The sequence below is a fragment of the Coregonus clupeaformis genome, chromosome 23 (genome assembly GCF_020615455.1).
Source record: "Coregonus clupeaformis isolate EN_2021a chromosome 23, ASM2061545v1, whole genome shotgun sequence".
Lineage (NCBI taxonomy): Eukaryota > Metazoa > Chordata > Actinopteri > Salmoniformes > Salmonidae > Coregonus > Coregonus clupeaformis.
Genome location: NC_059214.1, coordinates 5,197,809 through 5,223,376, shown reverse-complemented (window position 1 = coordinate 5,223,376; position 25,568 = coordinate 5,197,809). Strand labels below are relative to the sequence as shown.

Below are 25,568 nucleotides of genomic sequence, written 5' to 3'. Positions count from 1 at the left end.
GTGGCGTTGGATCCCGTACCCCCGCTCCCACACTCCCTTATATACCCGCCGTGCCTGTCCTTTGTTTTATCAAACTGGTACAAATGCTTTGTCATGAAAATGAGATCCAAAAAATTGAGTCAGTGATTCGAATGCTATTCAGGTTTTTCCAGAAAGGACAAGTGAGGATTACACGGCATAAAGGACTGAGTTGACTGAACAAGCAGGGGGCCACTGACCCCATGAACAGCCCCCCCTAACTCCCCACCCCACTGAGGTCAACACACACACACACATGCCAATATTATAAATATCAAGACACTCACTAAGAGACAGACACGCACGCACACACACACCAAATCACTTTTCACACAGCAGGTTTTTAATAAACACACACCACAGGCCGTTGGTGGCACCTTAATTGGGGAGGACGGGCTCATGGTAATGGCTGGAACGGAATCAGTGGAATGGTATGAAATACATCAAACACATGGTTTCCATGCGTTTGATTCCATTCCACTGACTCCGTTCCGGTCATTATTATGAGCCGTTCTCCCCTCAGCAACCTCCTGAGACACATACACACCCACGCACATGCACACACACATTCATAACAATATAATACAATAAAATAATATAATACAAAGACCTCTGCCAAACTGTGCGATCCCAGATGAGTTGGATTATTCAGTTCCAGGACATTGAGAGAACAAAACTGCTGAGTCAACTCTCTCTGTACTCGGTATCAAAATACCATCATAATCATTAGCTGCACCGTTTCATCCAATGGACAAGCTGGAGAGCAGCTGTCATTCAAGTCAACGACCAATCATTACAGCATTAGGCTACTGCTGGGTTGTGACAGACCCGTGGTACCCGCCCAATTTGTGTGTGGAATGGATGCAATACAATACAATACTACAATACAATACTACAAAACTACAATACAATAAGACATTTCAATACAATACAATAATACAATATAATACTACAATACAATACTACAATACTACAATACAATAAGATATTTCAATACAATACAATAATACAATACTACAATACAAGACAATAATACAATACAATAACACAAGACAATAATACAATAAAATAATACAATAAAATAATACAATAATACAATACAATAATACAACACAATAATATAATACAATAATACAATAGAATACAATAATACAATACAATAATACAATACAAAAATAAAATAACACAATATAATACAATAACATAATATAATACAATACAATACAATAATACAATAATACAATACAATAATACAATAATATACCTAAGGGCTATGCGTTCTGGAAAATAATACAACTCTGTGGAAGGTCAGTTCCACTCAGCTAGGCGCGTCATGGAACACACTTTCCATGTCTTCATTATTTTCCAGAGAAGGCATCGAGCCCCGAGTTGATTATCCCTTCATACCATGCCTATAATTTAACACATTTGCCGCTATAAATGTGTTCATTTGCTAGTAGAAATGTGTTCAACATTCACTAAAGTAGCTAGCAAGTTTACTAGATAACTACAATAGTTGCCGTGGTAACCAAACAGACAGACTAGTTTAGCTAACCAAACCATCAGTCCTAGCTTGCCATTATGAAAGTCGAATTCAATAATGCCAATAATGTTTTCAATTCAACGTTTGCTTTCAAAAGCACCTCAAGCATAGAACATGTAAGAATGAACTATAGCCATTGAATTATACCGTGCAAAATACCGTGCGTTATAGAGAAATAATTCACGCACTAGAATGCCCTTCAAGCCAATCAGAAACAAGTATTCAACAATGCCATTGTATAACTCTATATTTGACAGTAGAGAAGCACCAGAGAGTTGATACTGTAACTACAGCATGGACACCTCTCTATCAGTCTGGTGAATTCTGGCTCTATACTGATGGACTTCTTGTCTCTGACTTGGTGAGACTGACAGAGGGATAGTCATCTATCTATTGAAATAGGCATTAGTCTTGCAGGAAACAAATAAGGATATTAAATACATTTTTGTGTCTGGTGTGGATATGGGTCGGCTCACTATTCAGTGTTGGAATCCCTGTCCAATTATCTACTTTAAATATCCACATCGCAGCACTCCGACAGGTAACTAAACTGTCTTGCCACTCGTTCCATCAGTGACGCCTGTCTGTCACCCTGCACCTCCAGCAGCTGCCACAAGGGGGCAGCATCTCACAGCATAAAGCCTCCTGTCAAGTGGTCACAAAATGTATCAGTTTCACCCCTGCCATATGACCACATCTTTTTTGCATTCTCCATGGTTTCCTTTGGTTGACAGGGTTCACATCAGTCACGGTCTCCATGGTGATGAGGTGACAAGCCAGCACACTTCGCTAACTAACTTAGTTAACCCCTGGGACAGTGGCTGATATTGATATTGTCTTTCTAAGTTCACAAATAAGTTGGTCTCCAATAACCACCATTTATTTGTATTATTCCATAGGCTAATGAATTGGTTTGGCATTGAACTACGTGTTGTTGCTGGATAGTGGAGACGGGGGGTTGTGAAACAGACGGGGGAATCGTGAAAGACAGGGGATCGTGAAACAGACCCAGAGGAGTGTCTTGTTGGGGTTTATTCAGTCAGTTTTATGCTATTGAACTACATTTTCATGCAATTAGTATGCACATGATTGTTGCATGTCAATATTTACAGTTACAGGTAAAGAGAGACAGATTGTTTGCTTTGAGTTCTGGTGAAAGCGGTCTTCGAGGTAAAGTGGGCCCTACATCACCCCAACACACACACACACAAACAGACGGAAACTTGTGCACGCACATGCAGGCACACACACATACACACACAGACTTGGCTCTCCTGGATCAGGGTTATTAACTGTGTGGTTAGCTGTCAGAGGCACTTAGTGTGAAGCTGGGCAGGCAGAGAGGGCAAACACACACACACACACACAGACAGACACACACACACACAGACACACACACACACACACACAGGCACACACACACACACACACACACACAGGCTCTCTGGCTGCTAAGGAGCCCTGGCTCTGCACAGAGAGAAGGAGGGTGGAGAATGGGATGAATGACAGAGTGGAAGGCAGGCAGGTAAAAGGGTGAATGGCCCAACAGTAAGAGCGGTGTGACGTTGTCCCTTGCAGGTGACATCTGCTGAGACAGGATGAGACTGGACAACTTCCTTCATCCACAAGTTCACACACACTGTCTGGAAAGAGGGCGCTCAGCCACAACCATCTCTCTCAGAAATCTGGACTGAACTACCTCCATAACATGCTGCCGTAGCTGCGGGAAGTAGTTTGGGGGGAGCTGTCTATATTGGTCCACTAATACAGGAATGGTAAAGGCCCAGTGCACTACTTTTGTGAAAAAATTTAAACTAAATGTATTTGTAACTTGAGTCTGATAATTATCTGTACAAAACAGTTCATCTGATAATACTTGTGGAATATAAAAAGACATATGTTTACCAGTTTCTTGAAATACTTTGCAAATGCGACTTACTTCTATGTGAGAACTGACATGGTCTATTCATTCCTTTTACATTTTAGCAGACGCTCTTATCCAGAGCAACTTACAGTAGTGAGTGCATACATGTTCATACTGGTCCCCGTGGGAATTGAACCCACAACCCTAGCATTGCAAGCACCATGCTCTACCAACTGAGTCACACCATCACACCATCACAAACCACTTTCTCAATGTACTCAATTACTGTATTGTGCATTGTTTTTCTCCATGGTGATGGAAAGTGTACAGGTACCAGATGACCAGCATATGTACAATACAGTAATGTACATTTACATTAAGTGGTTTGTAAGGATGGTCAATTAATACTGCACAAAAAGTGGTTGTGTTCCATGTTATTTTATCCAAAAAAATATTTAATTTGATGTGGATGTTTTGTGCCTTTGCCCATAACTTTGCACCTTTTGATGTAAATGTTTGAGGGCAGGGTTTTGTTCTTTCTGGATTCCATTAGATTGACAACCACAGAGATAGGGACAAGGCAACAACTCTTACAATTCCAACTTTTGAATCCTGCAAGATACTGTTCTTAATTATACAGCTACCTTTTTTGCCAAAGTGGAGAAATATATATTTATTTCTTCCTGTTTTTCAGGGGGTGCTGCAGTACCCTCAGCATTACTTCTTCCTGCGGCTGTACATGCGGACATTGGGCTCAATATGGTTGGGCTCCATTTGCTATTGCACCTTCTAGTTGCCTGCAGTGCAGAGCAGAAATCCTGGTAGTGAGTCTCCAGACAAACGTGAGGTTTGGGATCAAAGTCCAGCTCATCCCTGGAGCACAGATAAGATGAATGTGACTGTAGCTATGTTTACCATGCCCTAACTAACATGATTATAGCTCTGGATCAAATGCTACATTTCACAGCCTGATTGTTTTCACATTGATCTAGCCTCTTATTCACAGACATCAACCGGGACAATCCCATTCAATGCATTTCCTGGCTAAATATTTTTAATTTCCAACAGACAGACAGGTAGCAGACAGACATACAGTCAGGTGGCAGGCAGGCAGACAGACAGGTAGACAGGCAGGCAGGCAGACAGACCGACAGAGACAGGATGGTAGATACAGTATATTGCAGGCAGACAGACACACAGAGACAGGATGGTAGATACAGTATATTGCAGGCAGACACAGACAGACAGACAGACAGACAGACAGACAGACAGACAGAGACAGGATGGTAGATACAGTATATTGCAGACAGACAGACAGACAGACAGACAGACAGACAGACAGACAGACAGACAGACAGACAGACAGACAGACAGACAGACAGACAGACAGACAGAGACAGGATGGTAGATACAGTATATTGCAGACAGACAGACAGACAGGATGGTAGATACAGTATATTGCAGGCAGACAGACAGACAGACAGACAGACAGGATGGTAGATACAGTATATTGCAGGCAGACAGACAGACAAGATGGTATATACAGTATATTGCAGACAAACAGACAGACAGACAGACAGACAGACAGACAGGATGGTAGATACAGTATATTGCAGGCAGACAGACAGACAGACAGACAGGATGGTAGATACAGTATATTGCAGGCAGACAGACAGACAAGATGGTATATACAGTATATTGCAGACAAACAGAGAGACAGACAGACAGGATGGTAGATACAGTATATTGCAGACAGACAGACAGACAGGATGGTAGATACAGTATATTGCAGACAGACAGACAGACAGACAGACAGACAGACAGACAGGATGGTAGATGCAGTATATTGCAGGCAGACAGACAGGATGGTATATACAGTATATTGCAGACAAACAGAGAGACAGACAGACAGGATGGTAGATACAGTATATTGCAGACAGACAGACAGACAGGATGGTAGATACAGTATATTGCAGACAGACAGACAGACAGACAGGATGGTAGATGCAGCATATTGCAAGGCAGACAGACAGACAGGATGGTAGATACAGTATATTGCAGGCAGACAGACAGACAGACAGACAGGATGGTAGATACAGTATATTGCAAGGCAGACAGACAGACAGGATGGTAGATACAGTATATTGCAGGCAGACAGACAGACAGACAGACTGGATGGTAGATACAGTATATTGCAAGGCAGACAGACAGACAGGATGGTAGATACAGTATATTGCAGGCAGACAGACAGACAGACAGGATGGTATATACAGTATATTGCAGGCAGACAGACAGACAGACAGGATGGTAGATACAGCATATTGCAAGGCAGACAGACAGACAGGATGGTAGATTCAGTATATTGCAGACAGACAGACAGACAGACAGACAGACAGACAGACAGACAGACAGACAGACAGACAGACAGACAGACAGGATGGTAGATACAGTATATTGCAGACAGACAGACAGACAGACAGACAGGATGGTAGATACAGTATATTGCAAGGCAGACAGACAGACAGGATGGTAGATACAGTATATTGCAGGCAGACAGACAGACAGACAGACAGGATGGTAGATACAATATATTGCAAGGCAGACAGACAGACAGGATGGTAGATACAGTATATTGCAGGCAGACAGACAGACAGACAGGATGGTAGATACAGTATATTGCAGGCAGACAGACAGACAGGATGGTAGATACAGTATATTGCAGACAGACAGACAGAAAGGATGGTAGATACAGTATATTGCAGACAGACAGACAGACAGACAGACAGACAGACAGACAGACAGACAGACAGACAGGATGGTAGATACAGTATATTGCAGGCAGACAGACAGACAGGATGGTAGATACAGTATATTGCAGACAGACAGACAGACAGGATGGTAGATACAGTATATTGCAGACAGACAGACAGACAGGATGGTAGATACAGTATATTGCAGACAGACAGACAGACAGACAGACAGACAGACAGACAGACAGGATGGTAGATACAGTATATTGCAGGCAGACAGACAGACAGGATGGTAGATACAGTATATTGCAGACAGACAGACAGACAGACAGACAGACAGACAGACAGACAGACAGACAGACAGACAGACAGGATGGTAGATACAGTATATTGCAGGCAGACAGACAGACAGGATGGTAGATACAGCATATTGCAAGGCAGACAGACAGACAGGATGGTAGATTCAGTATATTGCAGACAGACAGACAGACAGACAGACAGGATGGTAGATACAGTATATTGCAGACAGACAGACAGACAGACAGGATGGTAGATACAGTATATTGCAGACAGACAGACAGACAGACAGGATGGTAGATGCAGCATATTGCAAGTTAGACAGACAGACAGGATGGTAGATACAGTATATTGCAGGCAGACAGACAGACAGACATACAGGATGGTAGATACAGTATATTGCAAGGCAGACAGACAGACAGACAGGATGGTAGATACAGTATATTGCAGGCAGACAGACAGACAGGATGGTAGATACAGTATATTGCAGACAGACAGACAGACAGACAGGATGGTAGATACAGTATATTGCAGACAGACAGACAGACAGACAGACAGACAGACAGACAGACAGACAGACAGACAGGATGGTAGATACAGTATATTGCAGGCAGACAGACAGACAGGATGGTAGATACAGTATATTGCAGACAGACAGACAGACAGACAGACAGACAGACAGACAGACAGACAGGATGGTAGATACAGTATACTGCAGACAGACAGACAGACAGGATCGTAGATACAGTATATTGCAGACAGACAGACAGACAGACAGACAGACAGACAGACAGACAGACAGACAGGATGGTAGATACAGTATATTGCAGGCAGACAGACAGACAGGATGGTAGATACAGTATGTTGCAGACAGACAGACAGACAGACAGGATGGTAGATACAGTATATTGCAGGCAGACAGACAGACAGGATGGTAGATACAGCATATTGCAAGGCAGACAGACAGACAGGATGGTAGATTCAGTATATTGCAGACAGACAGACAGACAGGATGGTAGATACAGTATATTGCAGACAGACAGACAGACAGACAGACAGACAGACAGACAGAAGACAGGATGGTAGATACAGTATATTGCAGACAGACAGACAGACAGACAGACAGACAGACAGACAGACAGACAGACAGACAGACAGACAGGATGGTAGATGCAGCATATTGCAGGCAGACAGACAGGATGGTAGATACAGCATATTGCAGGCAGACAGACAGGATGGTAGATACAGTATATTGCAGACAGGCAGACAGACAGGATGGTAGATACAGCATATTGCAGGCAGACAGACAGACAGGATGGTAGATACAGCATATTGCATCCACTAGATGCTTAAAGCTGCATAACAGTTACACTCAGCCTCTTTTTCATACCTCTTTACCACAAAATGACCACCATCAACTGTTTCACTAAAAGTTGTGAGTACTATTTTTTTTATTTTTTTTGGCAATGTGTAAAGCTACCAGCGGCAGCCATGGAATATCTTACAGTAATATTATTACAGTAATATGACCGTGTGATAACCTAAATGAAGATAGGGGGGATGGGGAAAGGAGAAGCTGTAGTGAGTTTTGGACTTGGAGTCTGTAGATTAGATTATTTTAGTGGCGTCAGAAACTAAAACTGACCTCAGTTACTGCCTATGTTGACTTAACCAACAAGACCCTTAATGTGTGATCAAGTGGCAAAGCAAGGTCTTTTAGCCCAATTAGCGTCTGTCTGACCCGTGTGCTGCCGTCAATGTGTTTTGCATTAGCTAAGAGGCTACATGAGCTCCCCTCCCTTTGACCCAACAGTAGTGGGCCTATGTGGTAGTGTTATGTCTCTTCAAGGTCCCCACAATGTGCTTCATGCCAGACAGGCACATCATACATGCTATCACACCAAGTCATTTAGCCTACTGCTCAGGTTAACTTGTTGTATTATCTGATCGCTACATGATTTACTATTTGCCAGGTAGATCAATCAACCGAAATGTTAGTCAGAGACTATTTTAATGACTCACCTACACTAGTGTGTGTGTGTGCGTGCGTGCGTGCGTGCGTGCGTGCGTGCGTGTGTGTGTGTGTGTGTGCGTGCGTGCGTGCATGCGTGTCCTGAGGCTTAGGTTGTGCCTGCAGAAATGTAATACGTTGGAACAAAAGTCCTGTGGACAAATCACGTCTTCGGATTCCTCACCTTTTTCCTTGTCTCATGAGGAGCCTCCTTAACCCAATGGCAAGTGAGCCTATCATTGCAATTAGCTTATCATTGCAATTGTCTCGTATCACCATGATGATGCATGAAATACAATGTGATGAATGTGGTGATTACCCTTTTCATGTTTGTATTTACAGTGGGGGAAAAAAAGTATTTAGTCAGCCACCAATTGTGCAAGTTCTCCCACTTAAAAAAGATGAGAGAGGCCTGTAATTTTCATCATAGGTACACATCAATTATGACAGACAAATTGAGGAAAAAAATTCCAGAAAATCACATTGTAGGATTTTTAATGAATTTATTTGCAAATCATGGTGGAAAATAAGTATTTGGTCACCTACAAACAAGCAAGATTTTTGGCTCTCACAGACCTGTAACTTCTTCTTTAAGAGGGTCCTCTGTCCTCCACTCGTTACCTGTATTAATGGCACCTGTTTGAACTTGTTATCAGTATAAAAGACACCTGTCCACAACCTCAAACAGTCACACTCCAAACTCCACTATGGCCAAGACCAAAGAGCTGTCAAAGGACACCAGAAACAAAATTGTAGACCTGCACCAGGCTGGGAAGACTGAATCTGCAATAGGTAAGCAGCTTGGTTTGAAGAAATCAACTGTGGGAGCAATTATTAGGGAAATGGAAGACATATAAGACCACTGATAATCTCCCTCGATCTGGGGCTCCACACAAGATCTCACCCCATGGGGTCAAAATGATCACAAGAACGGTGAGCAAAAATCCCAGAACCACACGGGGGGACCTAGTGAATGACCTGCAGAGAGCTGGGACCAAAGTAACAAAGCCTACCATCAGTAACACACTACGCCGCCAGGGACTCAAATCCTGCAGTGCCAGACGTGTCCCCCTGCTTAAGCCAGTACATGTCCAGGCCCGTCTGAAGTTTGCTAGAGTGCATTTGGATGATCCATAAGAGGATTGGGAGAATGTCATATGGTCAGATGAAACCAAAATAGAACTTTTTGGTAAAAACTCAACTCGTCGTGTTTGGAGGACAAAGAATGCTGAGTTGCATCCAAAGAACACCATACCTACTGTGAAGCATGGGGGTGGAAACATCATGCTTTGGGGCTGTTTTTCTGCAAAGGGACCAGGACGACTGATCCGTGTAAAGGAAAGAATGAATGGTGCCATGTATCGTGAGATTTTAAGTGAAAACCTCCTTCCATCTGCAAGGGCATTGAAGATGAAACGTGGCTGGGTCTTTCAGCATGACAATGATCGCAAACACACCGCCCGGGCAACGAAGAAGTGGCTTCGTAAGAAGCATTTCAAGGTCCTGGAGTGGCCTAGCCAGTCTCCAGATCTCAACCCCATAGAAAATCTTTGGAGGGAGTTGAAATCCGTGTTGCCCAGCGACAGCCCCAAAATATCACTGCTCTAGAGGAGATCTGCATGGAGGAATGGGCCAAAATACCAGCAACAGTGTGTGAAGACTTACAGAAAACGTTTGACCTGTGTCATTGCCAACAAAGAGTATACAACAAAGTATTGAGAAACTTTTGTTATTGACCAAATACTTATTTTCCACCATAATTTGCAAATAAATTCATTAAAAATCCTACAATGTGATTTTCTGGATTTTCTTTTCTCATTTTGTCTGTCATAGTTGACGTGTACCTATGATGAAAATTACAGGCCTCTCTCATCTTTTTTAGTGGGAGAACTTGCACAATTGGTGGCTGACTAAATACTTTTTTCCCCCACTGTATGTCTTTGTAGATGATTCTGACAAATTCTGAAACAATGTAATAATTTATTCCTATGAATGTTTGTAGACTATACCCCCAAAATTGTTATCATAATTTGCATTCGATTTCACTCTGTTACTATGCAATTAAAATGATGTCAATGTATTAAAGCTATCAGAAGTCTAACACCAAGTAATTGTGTAGTATATAATTCCATCATCAATTTCCATAATGGCCTTTGAACAATATTTTCCTCGTCTGGAAAAACAATTGGTGTTTTTTTATGTTAGGTTTCATTTTCCTTTTCTTGTTCTATGCACACATGATTATTATTCCTCGGATTGGTGGTGTTGCTAATAGGCTAACATACAATTGTCGTTTTTGAGGTAAAGTCGTTCAATAAAGCACAGACAAAAATGTACCCTCTGACATTATGTGCTAGTCTAGGTACCAGTCCTTTTAGCTAACGTTCCACTCCTTGCCACAAGACAAATGACAGGAGTGCCAAGGAGTGGAATGTAATAAATAGCTGAACAGAGACCGCAACCAGGCTAATTATGTGCCAAAGGTCATTGTCAATTCACATTAATTGGAAAGATGTCATTTTCCAGAGTTCAATAATTATTTATTTATTTTTAAATATCCTAACAATGAAATAACGAAATAGGCAAACAATCTTAATTAAAGTATCAAACGCTGTAGACTCATGCGTCAAGATAAGACTAATTATAAAGAAAGTATAGTTTTGGTTACAATCACTAACCTACTGTTGTGAATATAGTTTGGACTAATGTTTTAAGCCACCATATACTAATTGCGAAATAAAAAAAGAAACATTTGGTTATTAGATTACTTAAGACTATTTGTCTAATAAATTACACCATTCCCTTATTGGCAACTATATAAAAATGTATATATGTCCTATTGAGACATTCTGGAATCGAAAAAGTATCAGTAACAACGTTACAATTAACGAAATGTAAGCTACACATTAGTTATAGGTTACGGAATGTCCTTCAAAGTGGTAACTACATAAATCAAGAGACCGGTTAGTCCACAGAAATCAAACTAGGCGAAATTATATAAATTGCATTTAACTTATTTTATTTATGGTTGGTTGTTGGAGGTAAGAGAATAATGATTGTTTGTGAAGACTTGTAAAAGGCAAAGTTGAGGCTTTTTGATGACAGTGTAAAATGCCCATAGGGTCGCGCTGTTTTCACGTCATATGAATGGCACTCGCAAATGCTGCCACTAGTTCTGAGCCCTCTGTCTCTCTTGGATATTCATTCTACTAACACAAGTGTCACCATAGCCAATAAAAAGCATCGTCAACTAGGTTGGTTGGTGGCCGACTTACTTGTGGCGATGGACTGTCAAAATTCAGTCTGCGAGTTGCAAGTATCCAACTCATGTGAGAAACAAAGCTCCATTTTGTAATTCTTTAAACATTGTATTGCATACAATTTCGACGGCCTGGTGCAGGTTGTCTAAAAACATGTCGCACGTACGGTAGGCTTATAAACACTAAACTTCTTGACTGTATCTCATTGCTGCATGTTGGTATTTTGATTGATATGGTAGCTTGTGTGGTTTATTGATATGCAATTTCGTTGACTACTAAACGTTTTATGCCCCTGACAAAAACTGTAATATTTCATAACAACGTGAACAACATTATAATTAAATGTAATTTAAACTTAGAAATCAAAGGAAAATAAGGTATGTCATGCACTCACAGAAAAAAAACGCAAGCACTCACAGAAAATATAGGTCTGTAGGCCTAGCTGCAGAAAACCTTTGGCCGCGGCCAATTTACAACAGTCATTTAACATGCCACCAACACAGTGGGAATGTTCGTTTGTACAGACATTATGTACGCCGATGCCTAACACGTTATATATAGACTATCTAGGTATCAGTTGTAAGCCTATAAAACTGTTGGCAACGAGGACGCTGTTTTTATAGTCGATGAACAAAATATTTTAACACATGGCGTTTATGTAGGCCCTGGGTCTGTCTTGTGAAAATGTTAGACTATTTTATCAGGCTATACAGCATAGAATAGGCTTATACCCTATACATGTGAATTAAGTATATCATAAGTGTGTGCGTGTGTGTGTGTGTGTGTATGTGTGTGTGTGTGTGTGTGTGTGTGTGTGTGTGTGTGTGTGGTGAGAATCAATGAGATACATTCTTGATTACACTAATTTACTAATTGCTCGTGCATCTTTTTCCTCAACAAGATTGGAAAAACATTTAATCAGACTTAGCTTAGTTAATAGGATGTGAGTGAAACCAACCCTACATTTACAACACTCATCTGACTGCTATAATATAATAATAATATAATATGCCATTTAGCAGACGCTTTTATCCAAAGCGACTTACAGCTATAGTCTTGATATAGGATTTGATTTGAATTATGTTAGACATTTTATCTTAATTATTGAATGAGTTTTAGGCATATGTATGGCACGTTGAGGAGGACATTATAACGCCGTTACGAACAAGGCAAACGCTATACAATCTTTATTCTGTTTAAATACCAGTTCAGACAATTCGGGTTGAGCGTTTGACTGTAGGCTACATGATGGGTCAGAATTATCTCTTGAAAGTCCACAATTGAGAGGAGATAGATTGCACCCCGATATTGTGATGATCGGCCAATGTAAATTGTTGCCATTCCAGATATTTTTGGATCACCTGCTCAAAAGTGAGGAGCTCAATTTTGATTAGCATGAAGGCCGTCCATGTGCAATGTTACGAAGGCCAATGGCTGATGATGAATGGATATACAGTATAATTGCCTCTGATACCTCCTCCTTTATATCGTAATAGCAGCTGGTACCTCCTCTCTCGCTCCCTGTCAATCGAAGTCTCCGTTTACTCCCTCTCTCCTATCATCTGCAGCATAACCAACGGTCCGATATTTGGTTACCTCGCTGCTTCCACTATTCCTTTAGCCCATCTATGGCTCCGGTAGTAAAGACAAAGTAAAGACGTTCTAACTTCATATCCTCTGGAAAGCAAGGAATAAAGGAACAAACGCGGAATCTTGATTTGTGCTGCCTGTCGTCCATCCCCCTCGAGCGCATTATAGGCTGTTTTGGTGGTTGGCTGTTCAATCTAGGAGCTCCGACTGTGAGGTCTCTCTCTCTCTCTCTCTCTCTCTCTCACCACCCCCTTCACACACAAACAAACTCGCAAGCAAGCACACGGAGCGTATTTCCTGTATCTGCCTTCTCTATCGTCCTCTCGCTCGCGCTCTGTCAAGCTGCTTTGCTATCAAACTCAAGTAAAGCGCGGTGAAGAACCGTCGAGCTCCGAGTGACGGATAACCGACTTCTGCTCCCCGAAACATCCCCAAGTCCAGCCCTGGATTCAATACTTATCATCAATGGACAGAGCTTTCTTCCCAACCAGGCGAGGTATAGACACCGCGTAAACAGTGAGTAAAACTTCTTCACCCAATTATTTTTTATTGTGAGCTTCACCATTTCAGTCAGCTTTAGCCTACTTTACCAACATTACAAAAACTAATAATAATAATAATAATAATAATAATAATAATAATAATAATAATAATAATAATAATAATATTAGGTGTCAATTTATAACAATGATAGTAACAACAATGGTTTAAGGCCTAATTATAATAGTAATACTAATATTTTAAAGGATAAAAATGATATTAATAAATGATCGTTAATATTAGGCCCAATACAATGTAAATGTAATCAATGTGTCAACAATGTTCTGGTCGTACGTCTAGCCTGAATAACTGACTGTTAAAAAGAATAGGCTAAATGGGCAAAAGAATACAAATTATAAGCAAGGTGTCAATGTTTTGGCGATAATTTAGCGTAAATAATCTATCATTAGGCTACCATATAATAACTATTATTAGCTATGATAATACTATTTAATTTGGATTATATTATCTCATATTTAGATTTTTTCATGTAGCCTAACACCTTTAGGTTTCAGAAAAAAATTAATGTAGACTATACATTCCACACTAAAAAATAAAGTTGATCAACAGCTTTACTACTGACAATTATTATAATTATAATAAATATTATACTTTTATAATTGTACTTGAGGACTGTGCACGTTCTGATTAAATCATTACGCAAAACAAAAACGAACTAATTGTGTAGACTGCAAAATACATTTAGCACGGGTTAGTATCAGGTATAGGCTATAGGTATCAGGTACATGCTAATTCATTTAGGACAATTTATCACATTGCGTACCTAGATATCCAACATGCATTATTTTAGTGAACTTTGTTTCGTTTTGGAGTTTGAAAATGGAGTGCTACTGACTTATTACTCTACTTTTAGACTTTTAATTGAACTTTTAATTTATAAAAGTAAAAGACGTAGTGTCCCGAGTCAAACCATTGGCTATAGGTCCAGCCTATAGAGCTAGTTTTTGATTGAGACGTTGACACATCAATACTTTTACATGTGTATACTCTCAACTGCATTGAAATGTTTTACCAGAACATGTTACCGGTCAAATTCATGAATTTTAGCGCTTTTGAATATTCATAAGTTTAAGATAAACAAATGAGCAACCAGAGCGAGCTGTTGTCTTTCACCATAAGGCGAATACATAATCACCCTACCCTGCAAAAATGTCTACAATGTTTAATAAAAACGTCAGCTAAAATGTAACATTTATAAACTGGCCTAGTGAGTGGACAGGGCACATTTTTTGCTCAAACGTTTTTACAGCCAGAGAAATAGCAACGTTGCTCTCAGCATGACAAAACATACTGTCCCCAAAAATGTCAACAACAGTAATTTAGTGGTCCCATCAAAATGCCGGTTTCATTTGGATAAACTTGTTTTCACTGCAGTATGCCAAGTGGAGAGAAAAAAAGTTGTTCCTCCAGCTTTCTTCTCCATTTCTCTCCCCAAAATAAAAACTTCAGGGCTTGACTATTAAAAAAAAAAAATGAAATGCCCCTTACCCTTTTCCTATTTTAACATTATTTGATCCTGTGTAATACAGTACTATGGCCTGAAATGTAACCTGTTCACAAAAAAGACATGCAAAATCTAGGCCTCTTACCATGGGTGTGTCTCCCTCATTAAACATACAGTTAAACGGTTAAATCAAATCAAATCCTATTTTTATTCATCACATGCTTCATAAACAACAGGTGTAGACTACCAGTGAAACGCTTACTTAACGCCCTTCCCAACAATGCAGAGGAAAACAAATAGAGAAATAATAGAAAAGTAAAACGGTAATAATAAAAGTAATAATGCATTCACAATGAGTAATGATAACTTGGCTACAGTGCATTCGGAAAGTATTCAGACCCCTTGACTTTTTCCACATTTTGTTACGTTACAGCCTTATTTTAAAATGGATTAAATTTGTTTTTTCCCTCATCAATCTTCACACAATACCCCATAATGGCAAAGCAAAAACAGGTTAAATGTTTTGTGTGCAAATGTATAAAATAAAGAAAACGTAAATATCACATTTACATAAGTATTCAGACACTTTACTCAGTACTTTGTTGAAGCATCTTTGGCAGCGATTACAGCCTTGGGCCTTCTTGGGTATGACGCTACAAGCTTGGCACACCTGTATTTGGCGAGTTTCTCCCATTCTTCTCTGCAGATCCTCTCAAGCTCTGTCAGGTTGGATGGGGAGCGTCACTGCACAGCTATTTTCAGGTCTCTCCAGAGATGTTAGATCGGGTTAAAGTCCGGGCTCTGGCTGGGCCACTCAAGGACATTCAGAGACTTGTCCCAAAGCCACTCCTGCGTTGTTTTGGCTGTGTGCTTAGGGGTCGTTGTCCTGTTGGAAGGTGAATCGTCGCCCCAGTCTGAGGTCCTGAGCACTCTGGAGCAGGTTTTCATCAAGAATCTCTCAGTATTTTGCTCTGTTCATCTTTCCCTTGATCCTGACTAGTCTCCCAGTCCCTGCTGCTGAAAAACATCCCCACAGCATGATGCTGCCACCACCATGCTTCACCGTAGGGATGGTGCCAGGTTTCCTCCAGACGTGACGCTTGGCATTCAGGCCAAATAGTTTAATCTTGGTTTCATCAGACCAGAGAATCTTGTTTCTCATGGTCTGACAGTCCTTTAGTTGCCTTTTGGCAAACTCCAAGTGGTCTGTCATGTGCCTTTTATTGAGGAGTGGCTTCCGTCTGGCCACTCTACCATAAAGGCCTGATTGGTGGAGTGCTGCAGAGATGGTTATCCTTCTGGAAGGTTCTCCCAGCTCCACAGAGGAACTCTGGAGCTCTGTTAGAGTGACCATCGGGTTCTTGGTCATCTCCCTGACCAAGGCCCTTCTCCCCCGATTGCTCAGTTTGCTGTTTTTGCTTTGTCATTACGGGGTATTGCGTGTAGATTGATGAGGAACATGTTTTATTTAATATATTTTAGAATAAGGCTGTACCGTAACAAAATGTGGAAAAAGGGAAGGGGTCTGAATACTTTCCGATTGCACTGTATATACAAGGGGTATCAGTACCAAGTCGATGTGCAGGTTTGATTAAATTCCACCAATTGACTCCATGTTTGAGTTAATGTTTGAGTTGAAACAAGTTATCAAACTAGCATTAAGAGGTATTCAGAAGATAAAATAATTGAATGGTACTTCAATAACATATGGTAAATGCATGACTTATGCAGTACTGGTTGTTCACAGTGAATGGTATGACTGTGTGTTACTATGTTGTCGAGTACATTTTGCATCCATGTGAGTGAGTGTAGTATGCTCTAGTGTGTGTGGTCTCTATGTGTCTGTACAGTCTCCCAGCATTGTATGCTTGAAGTGGTTTCTGTGTGTGTGTGTGTGTGTGTGTGTGTGCTTGTGTGTGTGTATGTTTATATTGAGAATGCATGAGGCCAGGGTCAGAGTTCAAGTCATTATTCCTAGTGAACGTGTTAATATGTGTAAAATGTGCTACATATGCTACACTCTTAGAAGTAATGGTGCCTGGAAGAACCTTTTGGGTTGCCACACCGGCAGAACCTTTCCGGTTGAAAAAGGTTCCTTGAGGAACCCCCTCTGAAAAGGGTCTTCAAGGAACCCCTGTGTAAAGGTTCAAACCGAACCTTTTTGTGATGGGAGGGGTTCGATTTTGAACCTTTTAATAATATATTGTAGAGGTGGCAGCCTATCAGATTAGAGGCGTTACTTTCAAATAGTTATTTTTGGTGACTTGTTAGCATACATGTCATTCCTGTTCATCATGTTGAGTTTGTACACTGCAAATTAAAATGTTCCTTGAATATTTATATATATTACATATTCTAATATAATATTAACATTGCTGATTACATAAAATTGGTAAAAAAGTGGTATCTATTCCTACTTTGGGATTTGCAAAGCCTCTTTTCGGCTCATTGAAGTTACAAAACTGTCAATGTTCAAACTTAACATGTGATGGCAATACAACAGAACTGGTGAACAAGAATGACATTTACTCTAATGGGTGGCCCAAAAATATATATATCTTAAAGCCACGCCCCTACTAAGCCACACTCAGCTGGTAGAGCACGGCGCTTTGTAACGCCAAGGTAGTGGGTTCGATCCCCGGGACCACCCATACACAAAAAAAAATGTATGCACGCATGACTGTAAGTCGCTTTGGATAAAAGCGTCTGCTAAATGGCATATTATTTATTTATTATTATAGGGTTCCTCCAGGATCCCGTTGCTACATTGACCCATTAAAGGTTCCTCCAAGAACCCCTCAACTAACCGAAGGTGCAAATATGAAGCATTGACTAGCAATGGTTTCTTGAGGAACTCCAGGGGTTCCTTGAGGATCTCCAGTGTTCCTCGAGTCACTAATTCTAAGAGCGTACAGCATAATCTTGATTATTATTATTATTATTATTATTATTATTATTATTATTATTATTATTATTATTATATTCTATAATGACAACAATAAGAGGAAGGAACAACACCTAACAGACACCTATAGAAATATAAACATATATAATATTTCAGTGGTTTTAAATCTTAGTCTTTAAAACCCCTTTTCTATATGGTCATTTTCATCATCAGACCATAAATATCACGTAGTGGTGCGTTGTTCACTTCTAGTCAGTTATATCAGTCATATATTTCAACAGTCTCAATGACTGAGTAGCTGTAAACATCCTAAGAGATCAACTGTCAACTCCGTCACACATTCCGTCAAGCCTAATGCGTTGTGAAAGTTCCATCATCCTCCGAGCTCTTGTAATAATTCAGACATAATACTCTCAATGTGGGGTTTGTCTACAGCATCTAAGAGTACAGGACTCTTTTGTTTGGTTACTCAATGTGTTGATAAAATATGTTATAGTGACAGTAACATGAACTACCTGAAACACGGAAAGACAAATACAAGATACAAATCCCTCTGTAAGACAAAATATAGACAAAACTCAGTTATTATTAAACCTTAACAGACAAACAATAAGCCCCTGGGTGCATCACAAATGGTACCCTATTCCCTATAGTGCACTAGGTTTGACCAGAGCCTCTATAGGAATAGGGTGCTCATTTGTGACACAGCCCTTGTTCTGATGTAGTCATGTGGATCAAAGCTGGAGGGCAGGGCTGTGTGATGTCATCAGATGTTATCAGGAGGAGATCTACTGTACTGATAGACATCCATCCATTCCATCAGTCTGATAGCTGGCCACTGGACAAACTCACAGGATAGGACTGGTGTGATGAGAGATTAAGTGAAGAACTGCGAACACTAAAATGTGGGAGAGAGAGAGAGAGAGAGAGAGAGAGAGAGAGAGAGAGAGAGAGAGAGAGAGAGAGAGAGAGAGAGAGAGAGAGAGAGAGAGAGAGAGAGAGAGAGAGAGAGAGAGAGAGTGAGAGAGAGAGAGAGAGAGTGAGAGAGAGTGAGAGAGAGAGAGAAAGAGAGAGAGTGAGAGAGAGTGAGAGAGAGAAAGAGAGAGAGAGAGAGAGAGAGAGAGAGAGAGAGAGAGAGAGAGAGAGAGAGAGAGAGAGAGAGAGAGAGAGAGTGTTTCTCATCTCTTTTTCTCTTCTCAACTCCAGACCTATGATGGCAGGGTCTCCCAGGGGTAGAGACTCCCAACACATATCCTTCCCCTTCATACATGTCTGGTAATAATTTCTCCCTATTAATGACTCTGGGTGCAGAGAGGATGGGGGGCGGAGGGGAGGTGTTTAATCCTGCGTCTGCCTTTCCCAAATCCCATGCAGAAGTGTTTATCAGAAGCAGATCTACAACGAGGGGGAAGGGGGGAGGGGGGTGAGAGAGAGAAAAATAGTGTGTTTAGTCAAGAGCTGTTAAGATTTATAAGCTTTTAAATACACAATGCTCTCCAATCAGGCCTAGCTCTCCCATAGTAGGCTAGCTCTCAGGGATCTGGTCCCATAGCATGGTGTGTGGTGGCTGGACCAGAGAGGGAGAGACCAGGGATCTGGTCCCATAGCATGGTGTGTGGTTCTGGACCAGAGAAGGAGAGACCAGGGATCTGGTCCCATAGCATGGTGTGTGGTTCTGGACCAGAGAAGGAGAGACCAGGGATCTGGTCCCATAGTATGATGTGTGGTTCTGGACCAGAGAAGGAGAGACCAGGGATCTGGTCCCATAGCATGGTGTGTGGTGGCTGGACCAGAGAAGGAGAGACCAGGGATCTGGTCCCATAGCATGGTGTGTGGTTCTGGACCAGAGAGGGAGAGACCAGGGATCTGGTCCCATAGCATGATGTGTGGTGGCTGGACCAGAGAGGTAGAGACCAGGGGTCTGGACCCATAGCATGATGTGTGGTGGCTGGACCAGAGAGGTAGAGACCAGGGGTCTGGACCCATAGCATGATGTGTGGTGGCTGGACCAGAGAGGGAGAGACCAGGGATCTGGTCCCATAGCATGATGTGTGGTGGCTGGACCAGAGAGGTAGAGACCAGGGGTGGGGAAATAAATTATCTGAGCCAGCACAGTACAGTTCAGGTCAACATGAAAATTGTATTAGACTGCTGCCTCAGATCACCCAGGTCCCTATGATCTGACGTGGCTGTATCCCTTCACTGTCCAGCCCAGGATGCCTCCGCTATGCAGTCCTATGGGAAAGAAAGAAAGTGACTGGTCTTTGCAGTAAAACAGAGGGAGAGGCGGCTCGGGTTCTTCCGTATTACAATATTCTGAGTTTGTGTTGGAAGGATCTTTTTAAAGGCTGTTATTAATTTGGCATGTGTGTTTTATTGTCACCATGTGCTGCTTTCAGGCCAGAATAGGTTAATTATCATGCCAGGGGAAACCACAGATTGTGAAACAAACACATCAGACTGCATGACAGACAGCAGACTGCCCCTTTACGTCTAGAGGGTGGTGACAGACTGGGGTTCGAACCCGTGTCTCCTGCACACCACGGGACTGTGTTAGCCCGCTGAGCTGAAGCCAGATAGGCAGCAGACTGCTCCTACTTCTATAATAGTGGTGTGACAGACAGGGGTTTGAACCCGGTTGTCCTGCCGGCCACAAGACTGTGTTAGCCTGGTGAGCTAAAGTCAGACAGCCAACGCAAGTCTTCAGGTCTCAGATACGGTTGCTCAAGGTTACAAACCACCTCCGTCCGTTAGAGGCACCAGTTACTTTAGCTCAGAAGTTCTTATGTTGGAGTGAAGATGGTTGCTCATGTGAGCTTCTATGGATTAATGTTTTGAATTGGGAACCTTTATGTCTTGAAAGTAGTGCGTCAAGTTATAGCCTGTTGTTATGAGTAACCTTGCTTAAAAAGCCAACTATCACCCCCTAGATTAGTGGCATAGCCTTTTGGTCAAACAGTAGACCTACATATACTGTATAATCTCTTATGACAGACAGGGCGTTGGGCCAGTAACTGAAAGGTTGCTGGTTCAAATCCCAGAGCCAACAATGTGGGGGAAAACATCTGTCAATGTGCCCTTGAGCAAGGCACTTAACCCTAATTGCTCCTGTAAGTCGCTCTGGGTACGAGTGTCTGTAAAATGTAGAACATTCATAGGCCTACCTAGCACGAGATGTGGTCATGTGTTCCCAGATTGTATGTATGGCTGATTTTAGAGTGCTGTGTAGATGACTATAGAGTCTGATAGCAGTCACCTGTATTATTTACAGGAAAGAGCCTGGTGAGTTTCTGTTTGTTTGTTGTGGTCCTCTTTTTCTGCTCTTGTCATCTGTAATGTCTTCAGTCTGGGAGGGTTGATGGGTCACAGGGAAACAATGGCCGCAGCCCTCACGCCTCCTCGCCTCCAACACAACATGAGCTGATGAAGCTGTCATCTCAGTGTGAGAGTCTGACGCAAATGAAGAGATTAATTTCAAAACGCTATTTATCCATTTTCAGACATGTTGAGAAATGAGCTTTTATTGTTTAAAGAAAATGACGAAAGGGGTGTGTCTTTTCACTATTTAACCATGGCATGGGGTTGTTCAATGACAGACATGTATTTGTTTAAAATCTATCACTTGATGGTTTCATTTCAGAGAGACAAATAATGTTCGTTTTTTTGCTAAACGCTATATATCAAATCAAATCAAATTATATTTGTCACATCCACGTGTTTAGCAGATGTTATAGCGGGTGTAGCGAAATGCTTGTGCTTCTAGCTCCGACAGTGCAGTAATATCTAACAAGTAATATCTAACAATTTCACAACACATACCTAATACACACAAAACTAGTAAGGAATGGAATTTAAGAAAATATACATATATGGACAAGCAATGACAGAGCGGCATGGACTAAGATACAGTAGAATATTATAGAATACAGTATATACATATGAGATGAGTAATGCAAGACATGTAAACATTATTAAAGTGACTAGTGTTCCATTTCTTAAAGTGGCCAGTGATTTCAATAGGCAGCAGCAGCCTCTAATGTGCTATTCGCCTCACTCTCAGAGAAGTAATTAGTACTGCTAGATTTTACAGTGAAATGTACACAATATAATTTAAAAAATAATAATTAAACACAGTCATATGAGATCTGTATGTAAAACATTTACATTTGACATGTTAGTCATTCAGCAGATGCTCTTATCCAGAGTTACTTACAGTTTGTGCATTCATCTTAAGATAGCTAGGTGAGACACCCACATACAGTACCACAGTCAGATGAATAAGATACGAACATTCCATTCCAGCTAAACAACAGATATATAGCACAATGGAACCAATGGAATCATCCCAAAAGCGCAAACCAATTGACTCAATGCCTCTGGCTCTTTTCAAACGCTCAATGTATCTGAAAGAAAACAAATACTATTTAAACCCTGATCTGATTTAAAGAGGAGGCTCCACAATGTCAACACCAGTAAGATGTAGCCGAACGCTGGTTCTAATCCCCGAGCCGACTAGGTGAAAAATCTGTCGATGTGCCCTTAAGCAAGGCACTTAACCCTAATTGCTCCTGTAAGTCGATCTGGATAAGAGTGTCTGCTAAATGACTAAAATGTAAATGTAAATGTAGACAGTTGCCTGTAGACACTGATGTGAGGTTAATCTGGTGTTTCTCCTCCTAGATAAACTAAGTTTAGGGGAGGGTTCACTGATCCTAGTTCAGTGCCTATGTTCAAGGGCAACTTCATCCTAAAGAACAAATGCTTCCTCTATTTTCTCTTCCTCACACTATTCTCTCTCTTCTCTCTCTCTCTCTCTCTCTCTCTCTCTCTCTCTCTCTCTCTCTCTAACTCTCTCTCTCTCTCTCTCTCTCTCTCTCTCTCTCTCTCTCTCTCTCTCTCTCTCTCTCTCTCTCTCTCTCTCCCTGTCTGCAGGTCCGTACGCTCTGTTGGGAGCCCCTCCTGGAGGTTGGTGGGGGATGGAGCGTGGTGGTACGGAGAGCCCCTGTCTGCGGGACAGTCCCGAGCAGAGAGGGGACAGCCCGGACACCTGTGGACCCCCGCCGGGCAAGATGAGCCGCCTGGAGGTCAACGGGAGCCCCACGGGTACACGCACGCGCCTCAACGGCACCCCGCTACGGCCCCTCGGAGGTAGGGGAACACACAGAGGAACACGTACACTCACACACATACTGTATGCACGTGAACCATCACACACACACAAATACTGTTATACCCAAACACTAGTTAAGACATTTTTAGGAGAATGAATAGAAGAGAAGAGGGGAGGATTCCTCCTTACAGCCATGGCTTTCAGAATGGCTTTCTGTAGTGTTAATGAGGGAGCTGTCTTTGAACTGGGGGAAATCAGCCCCTCTGTTTAAAACCACAGCATGGCGGTGTGGAATGGGCCACATGCTATCCTAACACTGTAGTCCAAAGAGCAGTTTATGTATAGTGTATATACACTTGTAGGGACACACACACACACACACTTCCACAAATGCATGCGCACACATACACACGTGTGCTACTCCACACACAAACACACACAAACGTGTGTGCTGTGCAAACACACACACACACACACACAACACACACACAAAACACACATGCAACTCCTTAGCTGAGTTATTGGGATATAGCGTGCCTGATGAGACTTGGTTTGCTGGAGTTAATTTGTCGTTGTGCTGTCAGTAGCTTGATTGATTCCTCCAAATTACTACTCCTAGAGGATTAGCTGAGTACGATGGGGTGTTTCAGGCTTGGAAAAGTCAAAGTTTCATGACTAAAGCAAATTATCTAATTATTCACTGGTCTCTTTTTTTACCTCCAAAAGACGTCAGAATGATGTCCTTAATTTGTTATGAGTGGTTCAGAAAATTACTTTACGCAATAGATTGATATGTGCTGTGTGTGAGAGCCTGGCGGTTAAGAGCGTTGGGACAGTAACCGAAAGGTCGCTGGTTTAAATCCCTGAGTCGACTAGGTGAAAAATCTGCCGATGTGCCCTTGAGCAAGGCACTTAACCCTAATTGCTCTGGATAAGTGTCTGCTAAATGATTAAAAGTTATTGAGCCTATGTTGTATTTGATTCACCATGTCTTTCTTACTGTAATGGAGAAGGTTGTTTATTGTCACTGAGTCCTCTCTCTCTCTCTCTCTCTCTCTCTCTCTCTCTCTCTCTGTATCTCCCTCCCTCTATCCCTCTCCCTCCCTCTCTCTTTCTCTCCCCCCAATCTCTCTCTCTCTCTCCCTCCCCTCCTCCTGTCTCCCTGTCTCTCTCTCTCCCCCTCCTCCTGTCTCCCTGTCTCTCTCTCCCTGTCTCTCCCCCTCCTCCTGTCTCCCTCTTCTGTCTCTCTCTATCTCTCTCTCCATCCTCAACCTCTCTCTCTCTCTCTCTCTCTCTCTCTCTCTCTCTCTCCAGGTCTGATGATCCCTGTGTATTGTGTAGTGGAGCAGGCAGATGGTGGCGTGTCTGGGGGTGTGGTCTCTGACGGGGATGGGCGTGGTGACAGACATGCTGAGTTTGTATTGGTTCGTAAGGACATCCTCTTCACCCAGCTGGTGGAGACAGCCCTCGTGGCCCTGGGCTACTCCCACAACTCTGCCGTGCAGGCGAGAGGTGAGTCAGATAGGACAGTAGTGTGTTTGTGCAAGTGTGTGTATGTATGTATGTATGTATGTATGTATGTATGTAGGTGTGTGTGTGTGTGTGTGTGTCTGTGTGTGTATGTGTATGTGTGTTTGTGTGTGTGTGTGGTGTGTGTGCGAGGGGGGTGGGGTGGGGGGGTTGTGTGTGTGTGGGTAGGTGTGTGCCTGTGAGAGGGTCAGAGGGTCAGAGAATTATCCTTTCTGGAAAGAGCTGATCACAACTCCACCTTTTAAATGTTTGCGGTCATGTGTTTATCACTGAATCTGCTACTGGCAATATTACAAAACACACTTCATTTTGTAGTTCAGTGATGAGAAACACTGGCTCATGTAAGCTGGTCCAAGTTACGAAAGGAACGCAATTTACGTGCGACCTAAAGCAAGAAAGTTCACACCAAGGCTGCTTCCAACCCTCCACAACAGGAAAACAGGAAAACAGTAAAGCCAAACATCGCTACACGACAGAGCAAATATAGACCAACGACTGAAATAAATACGTTGCCGGGTCGACCCCTAAGATGACTACGGACCAAACAACAGAGACACACAAAGAAAGGCACCGAACCGTTCCACATTCCAACCCTGTAAACACAGGCCATAGTTCTGGCAAAGCAAAACCAGTTACCCAACCTGGAGACGCCCTCGACCCACTCCACTCCTCCCACTGCTCCCAA

At 42.0% G+C, this 25,568-nt stretch overlaps 1 protein-coding gene across 1 annotated transcript in view; it reads left to right on the top strand.

The window, feature by feature from the left end:
• The first annotated feature begins 13,618 nt into the window (after positions 1 to 13,618).
• LOC121582933 (DNA-binding protein SATB2-like) overlaps positions 13,619 to 25,568 on the top strand; it is a 53,046-nt gene continuing 41,096 nt past the window's right edge. Inside the window, exons 1-3 of the mRNA XM_045206400.1 lie at positions 13,619 to 13,849; positions 23,176 to 23,391; positions 24,668 to 24,865. Of these exons, the coding sequence (XP_045062335.1) occupies positions 23,220 to 23,391; positions 24,668 to 24,865 (370 nt within the window). The 5' untranslated portion in view covers positions 13,619 to 13,849; positions 23,176 to 23,219. The remainder of the gene's footprint in view (positions 13,850 to 23,175; positions 23,392 to 24,667; positions 24,866 to 25,568) is intronic.